The sequence below is a fragment of the Apteryx rowi genome, unplaced genomic scaffold (assembly GCF_003343035.1).
Source record: "Apteryx rowi isolate R43461 unplaced genomic scaffold, aptRow1 scaffold_324, whole genome shotgun sequence".
Lineage (NCBI taxonomy): Eukaryota > Metazoa > Chordata > Aves > Apterygiformes > Apterygidae > Apteryx > Apteryx rowi.
Window position 1 is genome coordinate 34,812 of NW_020449686.1, and position 18,115 is coordinate 52,926.

Genomic DNA, 18,115 nt, shown 5'->3' on the forward strand with positions numbered 1-18,115 from the left:
GACCAGTTGAGCACTTGGTAATGTCTCACTGTCCATCTTACTTCCCGTTTTTTCTTTGTCCACGTAGTGGACCTGAGCACCATGCAGGCACATATATTCACATTCAGCACTAAAAATTTTTGTTATTTTATGCTTCAGTTCAAGTGAGACTTTGTAGGTTTCATTAAATTTCTGTAAAATGTGTTTAAGCACTGTCTGAAGAGAATTCAAAGAGCACAAACAAGTGTTAAAGGCATGCATAACTTCAACTTAAAATAAGTCATTTTAGGGGTAGTAGAGGGAGGTTTATAAATTATGTAATTCTGAGCCCAATGCAGAAATACAAATACTGTGTTGGGAACCAGTACCAATAGAGACCAACTATCAACAAGCAAATTTATGGTGTCCTCCTCTGCTGAGGTCTTTACTATCATTTCATTGAGGTGAGTGGGCAGAAAAGGCTCCAAGGAAGGAAAAGCCAGGCTAGAAAACTTTGCATTTTTCAAAGATCCATTCAGTTCAGCCTAAGTTGGTTAAGATGTTTGGGGGAAGTTAAAACAATCCTACTTATTAGGAGCTAACAAAGACACCTCATCTTTGAAGCAGGGGTAATGTACCTCCAAACTTATCTATTTTTATTTACTAACCAGCAGCCAGCTGCTAGTGCTTTAATGCGATCCACACTGACAAACGGCTGGCTGGCAGCCTGCCTCGAGTGGAACCACCCGTGTTGTAACTAGTGCTCGTCCACCTCCTAGGCAAGTGGTGCTTTCCAGGTATCATCCGAGCAGCATAGTACTTTTTATAGCCATCTGGTAAGAAGAACAGTTCAAGAGTAGTTAGAGGATGAAAGTAGAAAGGGCATGGGAGTTCACAGCCCAATCAATAGGTTTTCTCTGCTGCATCAAATCATCACATGCCCAAATTCTGAGAATAAAATGTTAGTGATAGCGAGAATCCTACGATAGGCAGAAAAACACAGAGCATAATAGTGACAGTAGGGGAGCAGGATTAGGTGAGCTGGGTTAATGCTCATGTTACTCACTACTGCACGATGATGCTTACGTTTGCTACTTTGAAATGGTTCATCTTTTACACTCCCTATGAACATTATGTATCTGGAGTCAAAGATCTGGGGGAAATCTTCTCTCTGGAAGAACTTTAGCTCAGTGATGGCATCTTTTTCTAAACAGCTCTGTTTTGTCTTTATACTGATGGACCTTGACTATTGGGAACCTAATCTTATGCCAAAGAAGCTGGCACTCACTGATATCAGCGAGGTTGTACTGGTGCAAATGGAAGGCAAATCTAGACCTCTGTCTCTGATGAAGTTTCTGGTTTACAATATAATACAATACAAAGTCTTTGGGGCATTCAGTTGCCTTATCCTGGTGTGTTTAGATGGCTTTAGCTTTCAGAGAGGGTATCCCCCTGACATCTCCCCTAAAGTACACAGCCTGGGAGGTGCTGACCCATCACTTGGAAGTGGACATCACCCCAAAGTTCATTCTGACCACACTGTGAGTCAATAAGTAACAAAATGGTTTTTGGATGGATGGATGTTTTTCCATCTTCACAGCCCATTTTTCCATCCTCACAGGGCTTTGAAAACATGACCTGATTAAACTCCACACCACCAATATGAGGCATCTCTATCCTTATTGCAGTGATGGAGCACCTGAGTCACAGGCAGGTTAAGCGTCTTGTCCAAGGTAACAAGATGGTAAGAATTAGCACCAGATCTGTAACTGTGACCCATACTTAATGTTCAGCCAACCTGCTTCTGTCAACAACCAAATCTTAAACCGTCCCTTGAGTCCATCTTTGTTCAGCACTCGCAAATCAGAGGACAGACAGGCTGAAAGAACAGAAGTTGGGGATATGAAAGGTGCTTCTGTACTGCTCAGCAGCTTGGTACCTACATACAGGAGCTTAAACTCTGACTGCTTATTCTCAGCCTCCTCCTCCCCCAAACTGTGGGAGGTAGCAGCAGTATGATGGCCTGCCGTGGGTTACACGCTCAATAGTGACTCATCTGCTAAGCGAGGGTGACAAGCCCTGATGGGAGAGCCCTCGAGTCATCTCCAGCTGGAGCAGTGAAGAGTAGGGAGAGCTCCACGCTATACAACCCCTCAGCAATACATGAGGGCAACAGCTGACAAGGAAGAGACAGCTTCCACTCTCTGAAGCCTTTCTGTAATGTCAATAGGTTGGCATACCCATACATTACTGCTAAAGCTTGCTCTTTTTTTTCTTCCTAGGCAACCTGCCAGAACAGTGATAAGTGAGTTGGCAACTGATGTTAGAAGCTACCATTACTATCAGCTGCTGGTCACAACACAAATGGTGAGTGGATCAAAGATGGATCTAGCCCTTTTACTAGACAGTATTTTTAAAAACAAGTCAAAATTAATGGAGACAATTAAACCACAATAACTGCACTTTAACATTTCTGAACGTTTCCTACCACTGGGCCCCTTCTGAGCAGCATAATCTCTGACGTGCCATTCCATTTATTTAAACAGATGATATAATTTATCAATATAATGGACACTGATGAAGATGGATTAATTTGGATTACAGAACCAGCACTTCACAGTGGCTCTATTTAGAACACAAAATCAGGATGTGCGTGATGATGATGCTGTTTTGAACAGTGTGGGCATGGGCAGAAATCTGCACAAAGACTAGGGTGCTCTTGAGCTGGCAGGGGGGGAGGAGAGCCCTTATCAGAGCAATACAGTAAGGAAGCTTCAAATGTCAGTATTTTTCTTCAAGTTACTTGAGGCTTCTCAGACTACACCTATGTGATCTACCAACATTTTCTTTTTATATGTGATCTCTCTCACACAAGGGGAGACCCCCAGAGAAGTTAATCAATCACAGAGGAAGCAGGCTGAGAAAAGGGGAAGCAAAACTTTAACTAGTTAAAAAAAAAAAATCACCATTGGGTGAGATGTATGTGATCTCTGATCACACCTCTTCTTTGTACCTGTTCCTGATCCCACTATGTCCCTGCTGGGAGATTCGCACATCGCATCAGCCAGGCGTTCTCGAAGGCCCTCTTCAGTGTGCTCCATGGAAGACATGTGGCGGAGACCGAAGTTCTCGGGCCAGCTCCCACACACCTCCAGCAAGGTCACGCTCCGGTCAAAGGCACCTTTAACAAACAAACGGGAGACGTCTGGTAGACCTCAGGACCGAACTTCTTCCACATATATAATTTATTGCAATGGTTCATTTGAAAGAAAGAAGCCCTTGCATTTTGAGTTCCTGAAAAGCTAATTTCAGCACATTAATTCAAATGTTGATGTTAATAGCACAGTAGGAGCAAGCAGAGCCCTAAGAGCTGAACTGCTCCACCAAGCAGTTGTAAGCAAAAGCGTTAAATTAAAAATACAGATCCAATTCTGTTCTCACACTAGTGAGAATCAGGAGTAGCACCACTGAAATCAACCTAATGACACCGACGCAAACAACAACAGAATCAGGAGCTGTACTGTTTTAAAATTGCATATATGTTATTAAGTACATCCTAGACATCCTGAAGTTGACTTGTCTTTCGCTGGGTTGCTCTTTCACACTCTTCTCCCTTCTCATCTCGGACAATGGAAACAGCCAAGTCACTTCATCTTTGCTAATGGTCAGACTTGAGTTACTGTCCCTGTCACATTCTTGTGTAGCAAAGTCCAGCAGTGTGATACATTGCTGAGGAACGGATTGCTTGCTTTTTATATTGTGTTTTAAATATGCCTACAGAATAAAAAAAGTGAGCCTTTCTTTCAGTCTAGGTTATATGTGGATTTTCTGTGTTCCTGCACAGTGAAATTTTAGGTCAAATTTGAGCTAAGAGCCTCTTTCATCAATAGTGCTTTACTGAAGATGCTGGCTATTATGAGAGAGTCCACGCACCTACAAAAGATACATAAAATAATTCCTTAACTTATAGTTATTTCCTAATTCAAAATAGTATACAACATTCTGTTGAATGCAAAAATTAGATTCTGAATTCAAGATCACTTCAAAGTACAAATTAAAATTATTCTACTTTATTATACAGCAAGACTTCTGCGAAGGCTTACTTAAATCATTCCCACTTGGAACAAGATTACAGTTATGCTTTGTTGCTTCAAGCACATACCATTTACTCAACTATTAGGTAACTGAATATGCAGCGTTTATTGTGCCTGGTTTCTGCCAGCCTACAGAGGGGAAAAAATGCAAATGCCAATGTTTCTCAAAGTTAAAAGTACATGAAACACGTCCTTGTTATCAGGCCTTTGGTTTTCCCCTTTGATCAGCCGTCAGAAACTATCTACACTTGTGCGCTGTGACTGTACAGCTTCACAGCACACTCTCTGCCAATGACAGGTGGTAATAGAAAGGGTGAGAGACCAAGCCCCGCGGCAGGCGTCCCTTCCTCTGATAACGGCCAAAGTACTGGGTGATAACCGTTAGTAAACACTCGGGCGGCCAGTTAATCCATACATCAGCAAAGAGGGGCAGATAATTTTGAACTCTAATGGCATGGACAAAAGCACAAGGACTGGCATTCAGGGATTTATATGGGCTGCAATGGTGACTTCTGGCTCCTGAATTTCATCAGCACACACAACTTTGATTTATCTCTTCGCCTGGCCGCAGAGTAGATTCCTGGCACTAGAAAACCATCAACACTGAAATGGACCTCTACAAAATGGGCCCATGGCTCTTATGTGATACATGCACTTGAACTCTGGATGAATCCCAGTTTGAACCTCGAGGAGGACTGACCAAATACTTCAACTTTCTAATGGGTCTTCGGATTTATAAGGCTACCCAGTCCACCAGTTTGTTTTAAAGAAAGGGTTCTTGAAACTTGTTTGAGAAAATGAAGTGAGGCTAAGTAATTTCTATTGTATTTAAGTCTCTGCAACATTTCCATGTTGTCAGCTTTCCTAACTGCAGGAGGAAAAGCAAGATGTGGTCTTTTTTAAAGCTTCTTTTTTCAACTCCTCCTTATGTGGTTTCATGAGACCCTGAGACCCTCACTCGGCTTCAACTCTGTCAAGACCCCACTGATTTCGGTCATTTTTGATGGGGCTGTTTAAGTACCTGGATAGCTACTGGGGGGCCTTCAAAACTGAATCCAAAAAGCCAGAGCAGCAGCGGGCAGGCGCTGGCAAGCTCCCATGGGTATTCGCTGCTGTGCCAGAAAACACGGATGAGAAATATGCTCTTTACTCGTGTCTGCTCTTATTTTGAAAGTGAGAAATGGGAGCATTTCTGCTCCTATAAGCAGACATATGAATAATAAGGCAAATGGTTTTTGAAGTTCTGCCAAGATGACTGCATACGTGTACAACGAGAAACTTCATAGAGTGCCGGTCTCTGGTTCCAGAGATACTTGAGCGAGAGCAAAGGAGACAAGTGTAGCATTACCTCGGCAATCAGGGCCAAGAGCTGCCAGAAGTTCTTAGCAGCAACGTGTGAGGTGCAAGTGTTAATGTAAATGCAGGTTCGAGGGATTAACTGCACAGAAAGCTTTCTTGTAAAAAACCAAAAGGCTGGGGAAGCTCTTGTTTTATCTTTCCTCCCATTTCACTCCTTTTCCACGTTAGGTGTCCGCCACTGGCAATATGTTTCATGTCCACGCATCTAGCTGTGATTCGCTGGCCACAGCTGCACTGCTCGGACAGTCCCTTCACCTTCGAGTAACAAGCGGTGAGGGCAAAGGAGGTCTGTACGCTCTCCTGTGCTCCAGGTCGTATTGGCCTCCATAAACCTAGTCTTATTTCAATATACGCATTTATTAAATTGGTTCCACATAAGATGAACACACAGGGTGTGGGAGCATAAAATAGGGCCTTGCTTAAAACAGAGAGGTCATTTTGTACTGTAAAGCCCAAACCGCTAGCTCTGCCTGTCTCCAATGTGAAAAAAGCTGTTTCACGAAAACCAAGACCAGTTGTCACGGACCTTCCCGTTCTTCTTGCCATTGACAATAGACAGCAGATGTATCAAAGTAGAATGATTTTCTCAAGGCAGAATTAAGTCCTGGATATTTTTACGCCTTGGAAAATTCTTCTGTGAAGTGCATGAAATCACAGATGGGCTGGTTATTCCCCAGGAGCCTTTGGGTGCTTTGTCCTACATACATCATTACCAACGGGACAAGAGCTAATGGTATTAAAGTTAAACTGATAGCAGCTAACCATATCTTTGCTATTTATTAAATTGTAATCTCTTTTTCTGGCTGCCTTGCTCTCCCTTTCTCAATCCCAGTATCTCAGCTGATAACGTATCAAATTTCTCATCGCTGGCCAGAGCGAAGTTTACAAATAAATCTCAGTGCAGCATCCTGCCCTCAGAAAGCAGAAAAGCCCCCAGTCCGGACCTAGCTGCGCCGCCAGCAAGCAAGCGAAAGCCTCCCGCTGATTCAAAGGATTACTGACTGCTTGAGAGAAGGCAGACTTCGCCGGCTGTGTTTACTGACAAACTGCTGCAATCTTACTGACAGCCACAAATATAAGACCGTGATGTGTGAAAACTAGCCTTTCTGCTATACCAAATACACGGCATAACTTCTCTGACGGTGGAACAGGTTCCGTCTAAAAGGAGCAATTAATTTAGAAACAACTCAAGAAAGAAGGAAACCGGTGTTATTATAGCCAAGCAATCATTAGTGAAATCCTGGTGAAACCTCATTAAAATCACTGAAAAAAATCCCATTGACTAAAAATTGCGTTAATATTTGATCCTATGGCTTGGTGCTTTCAACCGAGCAGAAAATTTACTCCTCCCCTTCTTTACTGAAGATGAAACTAGGTGGAAATTAAGACCATCAGCCTTCTTTCTATGATGCCCAAGCACCATCCCAAATTCACTGCACTATAATAAAAAACAGCTTCAAATCCCACCAAACTGAACAAGCAGAAACTTTGGCTTCAACATCTAGGTTGAAAGCACTTTGTTGTGCAGCTCCAGCGTGTTTAGCTTGCTGCTGCACCAAACACCCCACGGTAATCCTGCTCTACACGCAGAATTTTCCTACTGAAACTTTAATTTTCTCCTGATAGGGATCTCACACTTCTGTCCTTCCGCTGACATTCGCCTCACAGTGAGAACTGCCCTTTACTCACACTGCTGCAGGACAGAGCAGAATTAGGCCCTGCATCTTTCTGCTTAATGTTTCTCGCATTTTATTAATGGTATAGGCTTCTGTTATTACTCATACCAAATTACCTTGCTTATAAGCACAAGATTTGTCTTTAACATTGCAATTGTTTCAAGGCTTTTAATATAAAAGGAAAATAAATTAAATTCTACAGAAAGGAAAAAAAAAAAAAGAACCTTGGAAACATCCTTTCATTTCACAGTTCACACTACCAACCAAAGACCAAGAAAACCAGAGCAGCTTATTTCCTTCTCTGAAAAATCTAGTACTAAAAAGTATTTTTACAAAATATTTTAATACTTCTAGTATGTTATTTTTCTAAGTCAAAATAGCTAAGCTAAATCTTTCACCATAGCCCTTTAATTCAAAAGCCAGGGGAAATTTTTTTCATTAAACCTCTGGACGGCTTTGTTTAAAATATGAAATCAAGTAGCTCCATTTCCTGTCTTCTAAAGAACAGTAAATCAAAAAGAGTACGTTCTCCAAAAATACAGTAATGGTTCTATTAAAGGGCTTGACAGTTTTGAGCCTCACCTTGCATATTGCAACATACGTGTGAGCAAAAATAACAGAGTAAATAGGACCGGAAATGACCTGCCAATTCCAGCCCGTAAAAGATGCCTCCTTCCCATGCAAGGCACGGGCTCTGCCTCGCCGGCTGCGCGCCCGCCGCCAACGGCCGGCTCCGAGGAGGGGGGCGGCTTCGCCTCACCACGCCGCTGCCGTTCCTGGCCGATTACGGAGCATGGGGGGACTCGGGTGGGAGGCCCCATCCATCCGGGACCGGAAACACCGGGAAGTGCAGCGCAAGCACAACCGAGCTGCCCGAAAGAGCCTCGGCCAGGAGAGAAGCCCGCGTGCCAGTGACGGGCATGTGGAAATTCCTTGCCCAAAGTCATGAGTCGAATGCTGGCATACCCCCCTAAATATTAATGGCTGAACTTTCCTCCAGGGTTTGCCAATTCGCTTGCACGCCGTAGCTTTGCTGCTCCAGGGGGAATGCCACAGAACAGCAGCACTTAGTGCTCGCTTGAACGGGGACCCGCGCAAATTCCTTTTTTAACCGTGGAGGAAACGGGCTCCTCCCTGACCTGCCATATATCTGGCTTCTAAGCACGTGCCCACGCTCAGCTGCACGCTACGCTGATTTTCTCCAGCGTACACATCCCGTATTCCCTTCTCGCTCTCGCAGGGCCGGCGCATCGCAGCTTCGGGGGGACCGGCTCTGCCGCAAGGCACCTCTGCGCCGGGCCGGCAAATCAGGGCGGAAGTGTTAATTCCTGCCTATGGAAACGACTGCAGAAGCTGCAGCGTTTGAAAGCAACTCTATTTCCCTGCCATCTTCCCTCCCACAGAGTTCCTTTCTTCCAGAATCGCTCACAGTTGTGCTATAAACAGGACATTACTCACCAGCTCTGCATCCTGTGAGCGCGGTGAATTAACGGAGGCCGTTCGGTCGGGGTGCCCGGGCCCACGGCGCTCCAGGAGCAGCGAGCTCCCTACGTCCCTCCTCAGCACGCTACCGTCGCAAGCGAAAATACTGTTTATTCCTCTGCCGCTACGTCTAACTGAGGTTCGAGTGTAGGTGAACTTGCCCGCGCGGGTGAAGCCCGGCCGCGCAGTGGGAGGGTTGGGGAAGGCGGGTGATCAGGCGCGGGGACGCGCGGGCACTGCCCGGCTCCGGCTCCCCCATCCCGCTTGACGGAGAGGCCAAGGCGACCGGCTTCCACGTCCGGGACCAGCGCAGGCCGGGGCTGCCGGCTCGGCGGGGCTTCGGGGCCCGGCTCGGCCGCCTGCGCCCTGCAACCCCCAAGCAACCCGCTTCCTCGCACCCGGCACGAGGGTTAACAGCCGCACGGTGACGCCCGTTTCCGACGGGCAGGAATGCCGCCGGCGAGCGTGGCGACCGGGAGGCTCTCCGCTGCGAGCGAGGCTGCAATTTTCAGAGCTGGAACAGCGCGATATTTTTATAAATACATAAATCTTCTCAAGGAAAAACAAATATAGAGCAAAGAATGTAAACATTATTGTAAAATGCATAATAAAACGTCTGTTTGTTAATTTTGCTCCTGATTATCCAGCCTATCTGTGCCGCGGATGTTGAAATGTTTGCCTTTTTTTTTTTTTTTTTAACTCCCTTATTCATTTAAAAATAGTTTCCTGCATGTTATATGAATAAGCAAAACCTAAGGTCCTAAATCCCGGAGAACTTTGAAGTATGAAACCCAGGGTCTATGGGAACTATGTTTTCATTAATCAAAGTAGATGTTTCTAAAGCCATCAGATTTATCATGACTGGATTTCATATGTGAAACCCAATATACACACAGACATACACTGCTTGTCCTTTTGGATTAGGCCTGACCTTTCACTCTCCTTTCCGAAGGATCTGCCTTTCCTCAGCGCTCGGCTGCCCCGTTTTGCCGCAGCATCGGCCAAGGAAGCCTTGACAAAGTACGTTTCCAACTTGCAGCTTTTTATGTCTGAGTAAGAGTCTGGGTTAAGGTCAAAACATAAATGATTAAGTATATTTATTAAACCCTGCCTTTGCCTCGAATGCTCCCTGCGACTCTGTTACGTGCCATCGAAACGGTCGTTTCACACCAGCGCGCTGGTGAGGCACCTGGCTACCAAACGAGGGACCCGCGTGTCACCGGACAGGAGCCGCCGAGCGCCGGCTGGCGAACGCCGCGAGCGCGAAGCCAGCGCACGACACGCTGCGCGGCGACGCCGAGCGCTCCTGCAGACGTGGCCAAACCGCTGGCGTCCCTGCAGGCCCGGAGGTTAGGAAAAGGACAAGAGAGAGAGAAACGGGACGGTTTCAGAAGCGGAGGCAGGATGTGACATCTATACAGAGCAGGACTTAAAAGATAAAATGCAAACAGTCTGCGTTTGGTGTCCTCAGGGAAATTTATGCCGCAGTTTCGCAGCACCAGAAGCACAGGTCCTCGTCAGCCCGCTCCGAAGAGCAACGCCAGGAGCCGATAGCGCGCCGGCTCCTGCCCCCGAGGTGCTCCTGCGCCTCCCTGCGTGCGCGGAAAATCCCGCTCTGCGCAGGGGCAGAAGCACCTTTCCTCCTCAGACCCGGATCCCTCAGTACTAAGGGCAGTAATGGAGAAGGAGGAGAAGAAGGAGAAGGAGAACTGACCAAGTGCTGTTGTGGTGTAAATCAGCTTACAGCAAATTAAAGATGTAAGAACATGTCCCAGATTGTTGTTTTTACTTCTTTGTTGTCTTCTGAATGAGTCCTTATATTTTCCCCATCTGCGAGTATTTATTGTTTGTATGTTACTTGGCTACAATTAAATATCTAACTGTTAAATTATTTAAGAGGTTAGATGAAAAAGGTACCATTTAAGTAACCTCAAAACTCAACTACAACTTAAAGAATACAATGAATTAAAAAATAAAATGAGCATATAAATAGATTTTTTGCAATATTGGGCAATTTAGTATAATTTATTTTGCAATCAAAAAGCAAAAAGAGATGGGAACTACGGTATAACTGGGTGCTATTATGATTTTTAAAACTAAATGCCTCTTCATAATAAAAATAATTACCAACAAAAACGTTATTTCCTCTTGAAAATCAAGATTTGTGTATATTTCAACTCTTTACAGCTTTTCAAAATCAGAATGCCTGGAAAAAATCAGGAACACTACAATCAGCCCCAAGCCCCCCCTAGAGATTAACATTTCTTTACATTAATCCTGAAGTAAAATAGAATATTCTGAAAAGCAGACAGTTCTGAACGACTGCTTGGGCTTTCCGAGGCAGTTCAGGGGGATATACTTTAGCAGGCATGATTCCGCACATCAGAAACTTCACCTGATGTTCTTTCAACCTCTAGGTCTGGAAATTTCATTAAAAAAGGATTCACAAAGGATCTTCAGCACTTTTTAGTTTTTGCAGAGTTGGAAATGTTTTCTTGTGGTATTCACATACTTATAATTCTCAGTCCCGGTTAAAATTAGAAAATCCAGTGACTTTTTTCTCCAAATAAAATTTCCCACTCTCCAAAGAACTAGGACTTAGTTAAGCTTTGAATAAGATGATGACCAAGATTTTCAACAGTGCCTAGGCGATGCAGACACATGATGAATTCCATTAAATACCAACGAGGGCTTTTTAGATAAGTCTTTGTCTCATCTCAATAAAACTTGCCATTTTATGATGCTCAAACTTAAACTCACTTAAGCAAGTCTTTGTACTGGCTTCATTACGACAAGCTGCACGAGATGCACACAGGATTAGGTCCCTCCTGCTCAGCTATGAGGATACATTTTGTATTTCTGTGATACTATATACTACATCTTACTCGCATTGCATTTCTATGCCAAGCGATTTCTTCACTCCTTGAAAAGGGCTTGCAGGCATACCCTGTCTTAGTAACACCACTTCACATGGTAGAAACATGCCAATTCCACTGGAGGTGCTTGAATAATATATTGTTACTTCCCTTAAGAAAACAGCAAGATTTATCATGCTTATTATCAATCTTGTGGCATGTGCAAATGCACATATATATACGGACAAAGGACACGTAATGGATTATAAAGGGCTCATGTTTACCCACAAGTAAGGAAAGATCTGACAATTCATCAGGGTTTTCTGGATAACTAAGATCTTATGTTACACTTTGAGACACAAGTGTGGATTTGTCATATTGCTTGAGAATTAGCGGTAACTGTCTGAGCCAAGGAATTTAATTTTGATTGTTTCATTTGAATTAAAAAAATCTTAGTGTTGAAAAAGCTTTGGAACTGTGCTATATACTAATATATCACTCAAACTGTAACAGGAGACTCTTTCTTGTGCAATAGAAACAGCGACTGCAATGCCTGGAAAGGCGAGTTCATCCTGGGTATAATTCCCGCACAGCTGAACTGTCGGGGATACTGTATTTTAACCTCTCGGCAAGGGAGGGGCGCAGGCCTCCCCACCAGAGACCGGCCTCAGCGGAGCTGCACAGCAGGAATGAATTTGGCACAACACGCTGCACTAAAGCCTTATCTAGCATCCCTGGTACGCTTCAGCCGCGCGCCAGGGGAGGCGGGAGGAGTCCACACGACAGGGAGAGCGCTGCGCTGCACTTCGGGAAGGAGTCCTGCCGGAAAAACAACCGCGCTCCGCTCAGCGACGTCCGCACAAAGAAATGCCCACAAACAGGGGGAGATAAAGGAACGGTTTCTTATCAGCCAGCAGAAAGTTTGTATAAAAGGATTTGGGACAAGCTCAAGAAAAAAAGGAAACTGGCTGAGCAGCCATCTAAGCTCCAGAAATGCGAAATTTGGTTTCTATCACTAGCAACCAGTTAAGAATGAAACTGAAATATTTTTTGCATTATAAGAGCAAATATTTCTCTAGTCTCCTATCACCTTTTCCAGATGAGACATTTCACTACCCAGCTGACATATAAACAGAAACCAAAATATTTTCCTAAGGTGCATCACTAATCCCGCTCCAGGCCTCTAACTTGTAATTTATTTGTCTTACCTCACTATGAGATAATGCACACTCCAGTTCCAAGCTACTGTCTAATAAGTACTTGTACACAGGGTAAATAAATCTCACTTGCAAATACTAGGCTTTCACTGCGTGTTTGGGAGGAGGATCTAAGTCCTCGAAGGATGACTTCTATTTCCCCCCAGCCTCAACCCAGGGCGTGCAGCACACCACGCTCGCCGGCTTGAACCCGCGAGAGCAAGAACGCCCCGGTCGTGCCGCCCGCTCGCTGCCATCCAAACACCCCGCAAAGCAGCACGCCGCGCTCGTCGGCACCAGGCATTTGCCTTTCCCAACTGCTTTGCAGAAATCAGCATATTTGCAACATTTATATGTTTCCATGTCACTAATGTAACTCGTCGCTATACGCAGATGCTGTAAAGCGGCTTCTCCTTGGGGAACTACAGAGAAGTGATGACCTTCTTGTGACACTTTCTGTAGCAAATCTTACTGCATTAATGTTCAATTTATTAGAATTGCATCTAATAACGTGTGCACAACCTGCTGTAATAACAACATCCCTAAAAGTATTTTAAAGCGTTTCACAAACAGCGAGAGACAGATTCTGACACTAAACGGGAACGATGGTAATGTTTGTGTTCGGGGAGGTTCAAGGGCTATCATTAGACTACGGCACCACTGAACATCAGGAACTGCTTTGGAAACTTCCCTTGCTACTTATTAAGTTACCGCAGACTGGGGAATGGGGGAGAGATTATAAAACACAGTTACAGGGCCAAACCCTTACTGGAGGCAAAATGAGTTATCAGCATTGAAATAAGTAAGAGTTTTATTGCTTCCACCAGAGAAGAGCTAGAACCTCATGGTTTAAGGAACTCACCCAAGGACTAAGCAAGTCCACGGCAAGGCCAGGTCTCGACAGGACCCTTATGCTTTTATCACTAGCCTGTCCTGCCTGGAATTAAATCTTTTATCTGAGGACAGCTCAGGGAAACGCCACATCTTCCTAAAAATGTATAAAAACATACATCTGGGAGGGACCTCCTGAGCCACCAAATCCAGCTCTGTTCAGGCAGCAGATCACAGATCCTCTTCAGGAACTCCAGGCATTTTGGAAATTGCTCACTTAAAGTCTGTAGGCTTCTCAGTGAACATTAGAAAAATGTGATTCTATAAGGATTCTATAGAGAAATGTGAAATTTTATGTTTAGAAAATAACAAAAACTCAAAAAAACTTAAACTTGTTTCCTCATAAGCTTTCCAAGCCAGGAAAGACAAATTTTTTTGGCTTGATTCTGAATTCATTAAAAGCATGTGTCAAGTTACATGAGACAGTTATCTAAGCTCTAGCAAGGACTGGTCCTACAAAGCACTGAACTCTCTGGTCCCAAGCCAGCTTAAGCGTATACTTAATTTTAAGCATGCAATAGCCCCAGTGACTTCAATGGGAGTATATATACGCTGAAAGTTAAGTGTGTGCTTAAGTGTGTTGCTGGAGCGGGGCCAGAGCACTCGGCGACTTGCAGTACCAAGGTCTGATTTCCTACCACCCCATATCGAGCAGAGGTATTTCATTCTAGCCAGGCAGGGTTTAGAAAGGACAGGCAGGACCCAGCTGGTCACGAGCCAGTAGACCGGTCCTCACCGTCTGAAGTATTCCTCTGAATGTATTCAGGAGGTTTTGCCCTTGTCACTTGTATTATCCGTCAGACATCTGGTGGCTGTATAAGGCAGAGCGACGTTGCAAGGTGAGATGATGGAGTGAAAAAATTATTGCAGCTGGCATGTCCCAGCCTAAGGCTTTCGGTCATTTAACTCATCTCGCTCTCATCCTCAGAAAAGGCCGTACTCGCAGGGCAGGAGATTTACCCTTCTACACGCCTCATGTTTGCACTTGGCAATTTGCAGTAACAGCTCCAAATGCAAACCGGAGCTAGGCAAAGGTGGCTCACCGTTTACAGCTAAAAGTGAAGCTTTCAGCCATAAGCAAGAACTAAAAAAATAAATAAATAAATAAAAGAGCAAAACCAAACCAACAAAACAAAATACAGGGACTTACACTACCTTAAATAACACTGCCATTGTTTCACTTGACTATGGTACTCTGACCTAGTGTTACAAAAGTGATAAAAGGTGACTAAAAGGGTACATTTAGAGGACATTATTCTTACAGGGACAAATTCAAATATCTGTTTCATTTAGAAAAATGCATCTCCCAAGAAACCAGAAAATGAGAGAAAGTGGATACACAAACCCAAACAAATGCAAAAAAATGAAGGCTAAGAGGAAAGTCTGATAATTCACATTGTGCTGATAATTTATGAAATGCAGGGGGCTCTAACTCTGAAATACAAGAACTGGATTTTTATAGCCAATGTTGTTTTTCTCTTCTGTCAATAAAACCCATTCTGGAACGCTGCTGGCAAGGACGGGCCTTGCTGTGATTTATGAAGCAATGCAACCTATAATGTAATTTGGGATTAACCATTCAGCTGGAAGCCCCTAAAGGCCCCAAGGGATCAGGCATATAGAGGGATGGAGGAGGGACTTTGGTGTCTGGAAGTCTGAGCCATGATGCTCCAAATCCCTGCCTAACCCCGCAGGACCTTTCCCTGCCCAACAGAATTCCCTGGCCCGGGAAGAGCTGCCAGCCCTTTGTTAGCACCGGGCGTCCGGGAGAGGGCTTTGAGCTGCAAATCCAAACAACCGGAGCCTTCCCCTCAGCCCTGAGGGAAGGATTGGAGACACACGTCTTCCCCCGGGCTGCCCCGGACTGGCTGACACCGTGACGCCCCGAAGCGCCAAAGCATCTGGGTGCCCGGCCCGGGTGCCCGGCAGTCCCCTCCCTGTGACCCCGCAGGGATGCCGGCAACGAAAAGTCAGGAACTGGCGCCCTCCGTGTCACGATACCTAAACCCGTCTGTGCAACTAGCTTCAGTCCACGCAAATAGCTTGATGGTTATAACCATCCTGCTTGCCAAGAAGGATCCAAAGGGCTGCGGACTGTCATTCTTGTGGACAATAAATACTCTACTGAAATCATAGCTTGCACATATTCAAAAGGATAAACCTGCTACTAATAACCAAGAATCAAAAGAGAAGATTCCAATTTTTATGCCAAAAAGCTAACAAAAATCTTCAGTGTGTTATAAACAAGTATTTATCATTATAAACGAAGTTCAGCATGTAAAAATCCAAAGATGGAGTTTATTGTCTTTAATGGCTGAGAAATGACAAGTGTGTTTGGTTGAAAAGGAATTTAGTAAGAAGTAGTTCTGTACAAGAACCAAAATCTGTCTTAAAAAAAATCACTGCTGACAGTTTTACAGGAGAATTAAGCTGCTCTGAACTCACAGAAGTGGGGCTAATCACAAGTTTCTGGGGGATTTAAAATGGAAAAGAAACCTGATTATAAGGAAAAAAAAATTGATAACTCAGGTAGAAGCCGATCATACACCTTTTTGGTTCTTCCGACACGTCTAACGTTATGAATCAAAATACTAGTGTTTGCAGGAGAGACTGCTTTCTGACAGCATGCTGAACAGCCTCGCTCTTCCTAGCAGTGATGATCCATGCGACTGTAGACGTAACCCCTCTTCTGCCTCGGTGTCTTAACGATCTTCCCATCGGCCGCACGGTGCTCCAGCACAGAGACATCTACAAGTACACTTGGCACGACGCACGGGGAGGGAAAACTGGCTTCAAAAACACAGCAAAACGCCAAGTCCCCGGTGGTGACCAAGTGGGTGTCAGGTACTGGCTAACGAAGATACGACAACGAGGTATCAGTTATGGTGATGTGGCTATGTAAATACAAGCGGAAGTGTTTCCTGCAGTGGGCAAGCTCAAAGGTGGAAGCTGTCCAAAGGGAATCTCTCAAAAACCCTGGACAGCAGCAAAATATGTGACAAAAAAACTTGCCAAATGTTTTAGTGCTCTGCTGAAAGATCAAGGTGGAAAGAGCCTGTGCGTTGGAAGCCTTGGAACAAAGACAGACTTTCCTGGAACAGAGCGCTTCACTGTTTCAACATAAAACAATCATTTCAGTAGTGAACCAAGGAAATAACAATAACAACAATTTTAGAGAGAGAGGAAAAAAGAAAGGGGGAGAAATGAAGTGAAATCTTTTGCCAATTCCAGGTACACAAATCTCCCTATTGGCAGATTAATTTAAATCAAGGAAAGAGAAAAAAAGTGGGACATTTGTCGAAGTAAGGAGAATATAAGTGTCCAGATTGGAAATGTAACCCGGGAGAAGTGACTTCTCCTAAGCGCACAAGTATCACCTTTGATAGATTAAGAGGTCAACCGAGGTGCAATTTGTTTCAGATACGGGGAAGAGATTCAAAAGATACGTCAGGCCGCGTTCAAAGCGGAGGGGAGCGGCGCTGCAGCTCTGTTGTCTATCAAGCTGTGTTTATGGATGTTCTTGCTAGCCGAGGCAAGGTTTGGGAACATGGATCATAACACCGTTTTTATACCCCATAAAAGTACACTGTGAAGTGATGAGAAATGCGGACTGTTGAGCCGTGCCAGGCAAGTCCATTATAAAAAAGGAGCATACTTTTCCGTGAGTTTTTTTACAATGCAAAGAGCAATTCTTTTCTTGCTCTGAAAAAAATTGGGAGCCCTCCAAAGCATATGTTTCACAAATCTCCCAAAAGTGGAAAACAAGATTCCAAAGGAGAAGTGTGGGAGGCGCAGGGTGAGAACAGTCAGTCGGGCCCAGCTTCCTGCACAGCCGGCGCTGGGACCGCCGGGGCAGGGTCACGCAACAGCGCGCCGCTGGGCACATTCGCAGCCCGCGCAGGGGCTCCTGCCCCGGACGGTTTGCGTCAGAACCGATCTCAGGACAGGATTTGGGAATGCGCTGGAAGCTGATTATCATCCCTGCAACCACAGCAAATTTTGTCAAGTTGCATTCGGAACACAAGGTGAAAATGGAGATGTTTAAGACCACCTGAAGTGTCTGCTTAATTGAGCAGAGACCTACCACCTCTTTCCATGGTGAAGTATTAGCATCTCAGCACTTTGGGTCTCCAACAGAGTTGACCTTTGTAGCTCTCTCAATGGCTAATTTTCATCTAGTTGGACACAGTTTGGAAACAGGCTTTAGAAAGTCCACTTTCTACTGTTGAGGAAGTGGGATACATTGGAGGTGTTTTGGTGAAATATTTAAACTGGTGAGCTGCCACTGAGCTGAAAGCACCTCTTCCTGCTGAAGCCCTGCCAGGATGGAGTTGAAAAAAGGCCCTGATGTGAATAAAAACCTTTAAGTGCAGAATTCAAATTTTTTCAGTGTCAGCTTTGAAAACCAGTCCTAAATCCATGCTCACATCTAAACACGTTAGTTGTCAAGCAGAACAAGGAAAAGCATCAGCTCAAGGGGTTACATGGATACGACCTTCTTGAGAGAGATGCAAATAAGGCAAATGGTTTCCTTACTGAAATTATTTCCAACACACTTCAAGTACTGTGGAAAGCAGACTGAATGCAAGAAGTAAAATAACTCT

General features: G+C 44.6%; 1 protein-coding gene across 5 annotated transcripts in view; it reads right to left on the minus strand.

Moving 5' to 3' along the window:
• Positions 1-18,115, minus strand: part of BCAS3 (BCAS3, microtubule associated cell migration factor) — a 385,039-nt gene that overhangs the window by 21,815 nt on the left and 345,109 nt on the right. For 3 of the 5 annotated variants that reach the window (XM_026071332.1, XM_026071331.1, XM_026071350.1), the window contains one exon: positions 2,972-3,139. In XM_026071332.1, the coding sequence (XP_025927117.1) occupies positions 2,972-3,139 (168 nt within the window). Of the gene's footprint in view, positions 1-2,924; positions 3,140-18,115 lie in introns of all 5 variants that reach the window. The other 2 variants (XM_026071333.1, XM_026071334.1) reach the window with 1 other exon arrangement.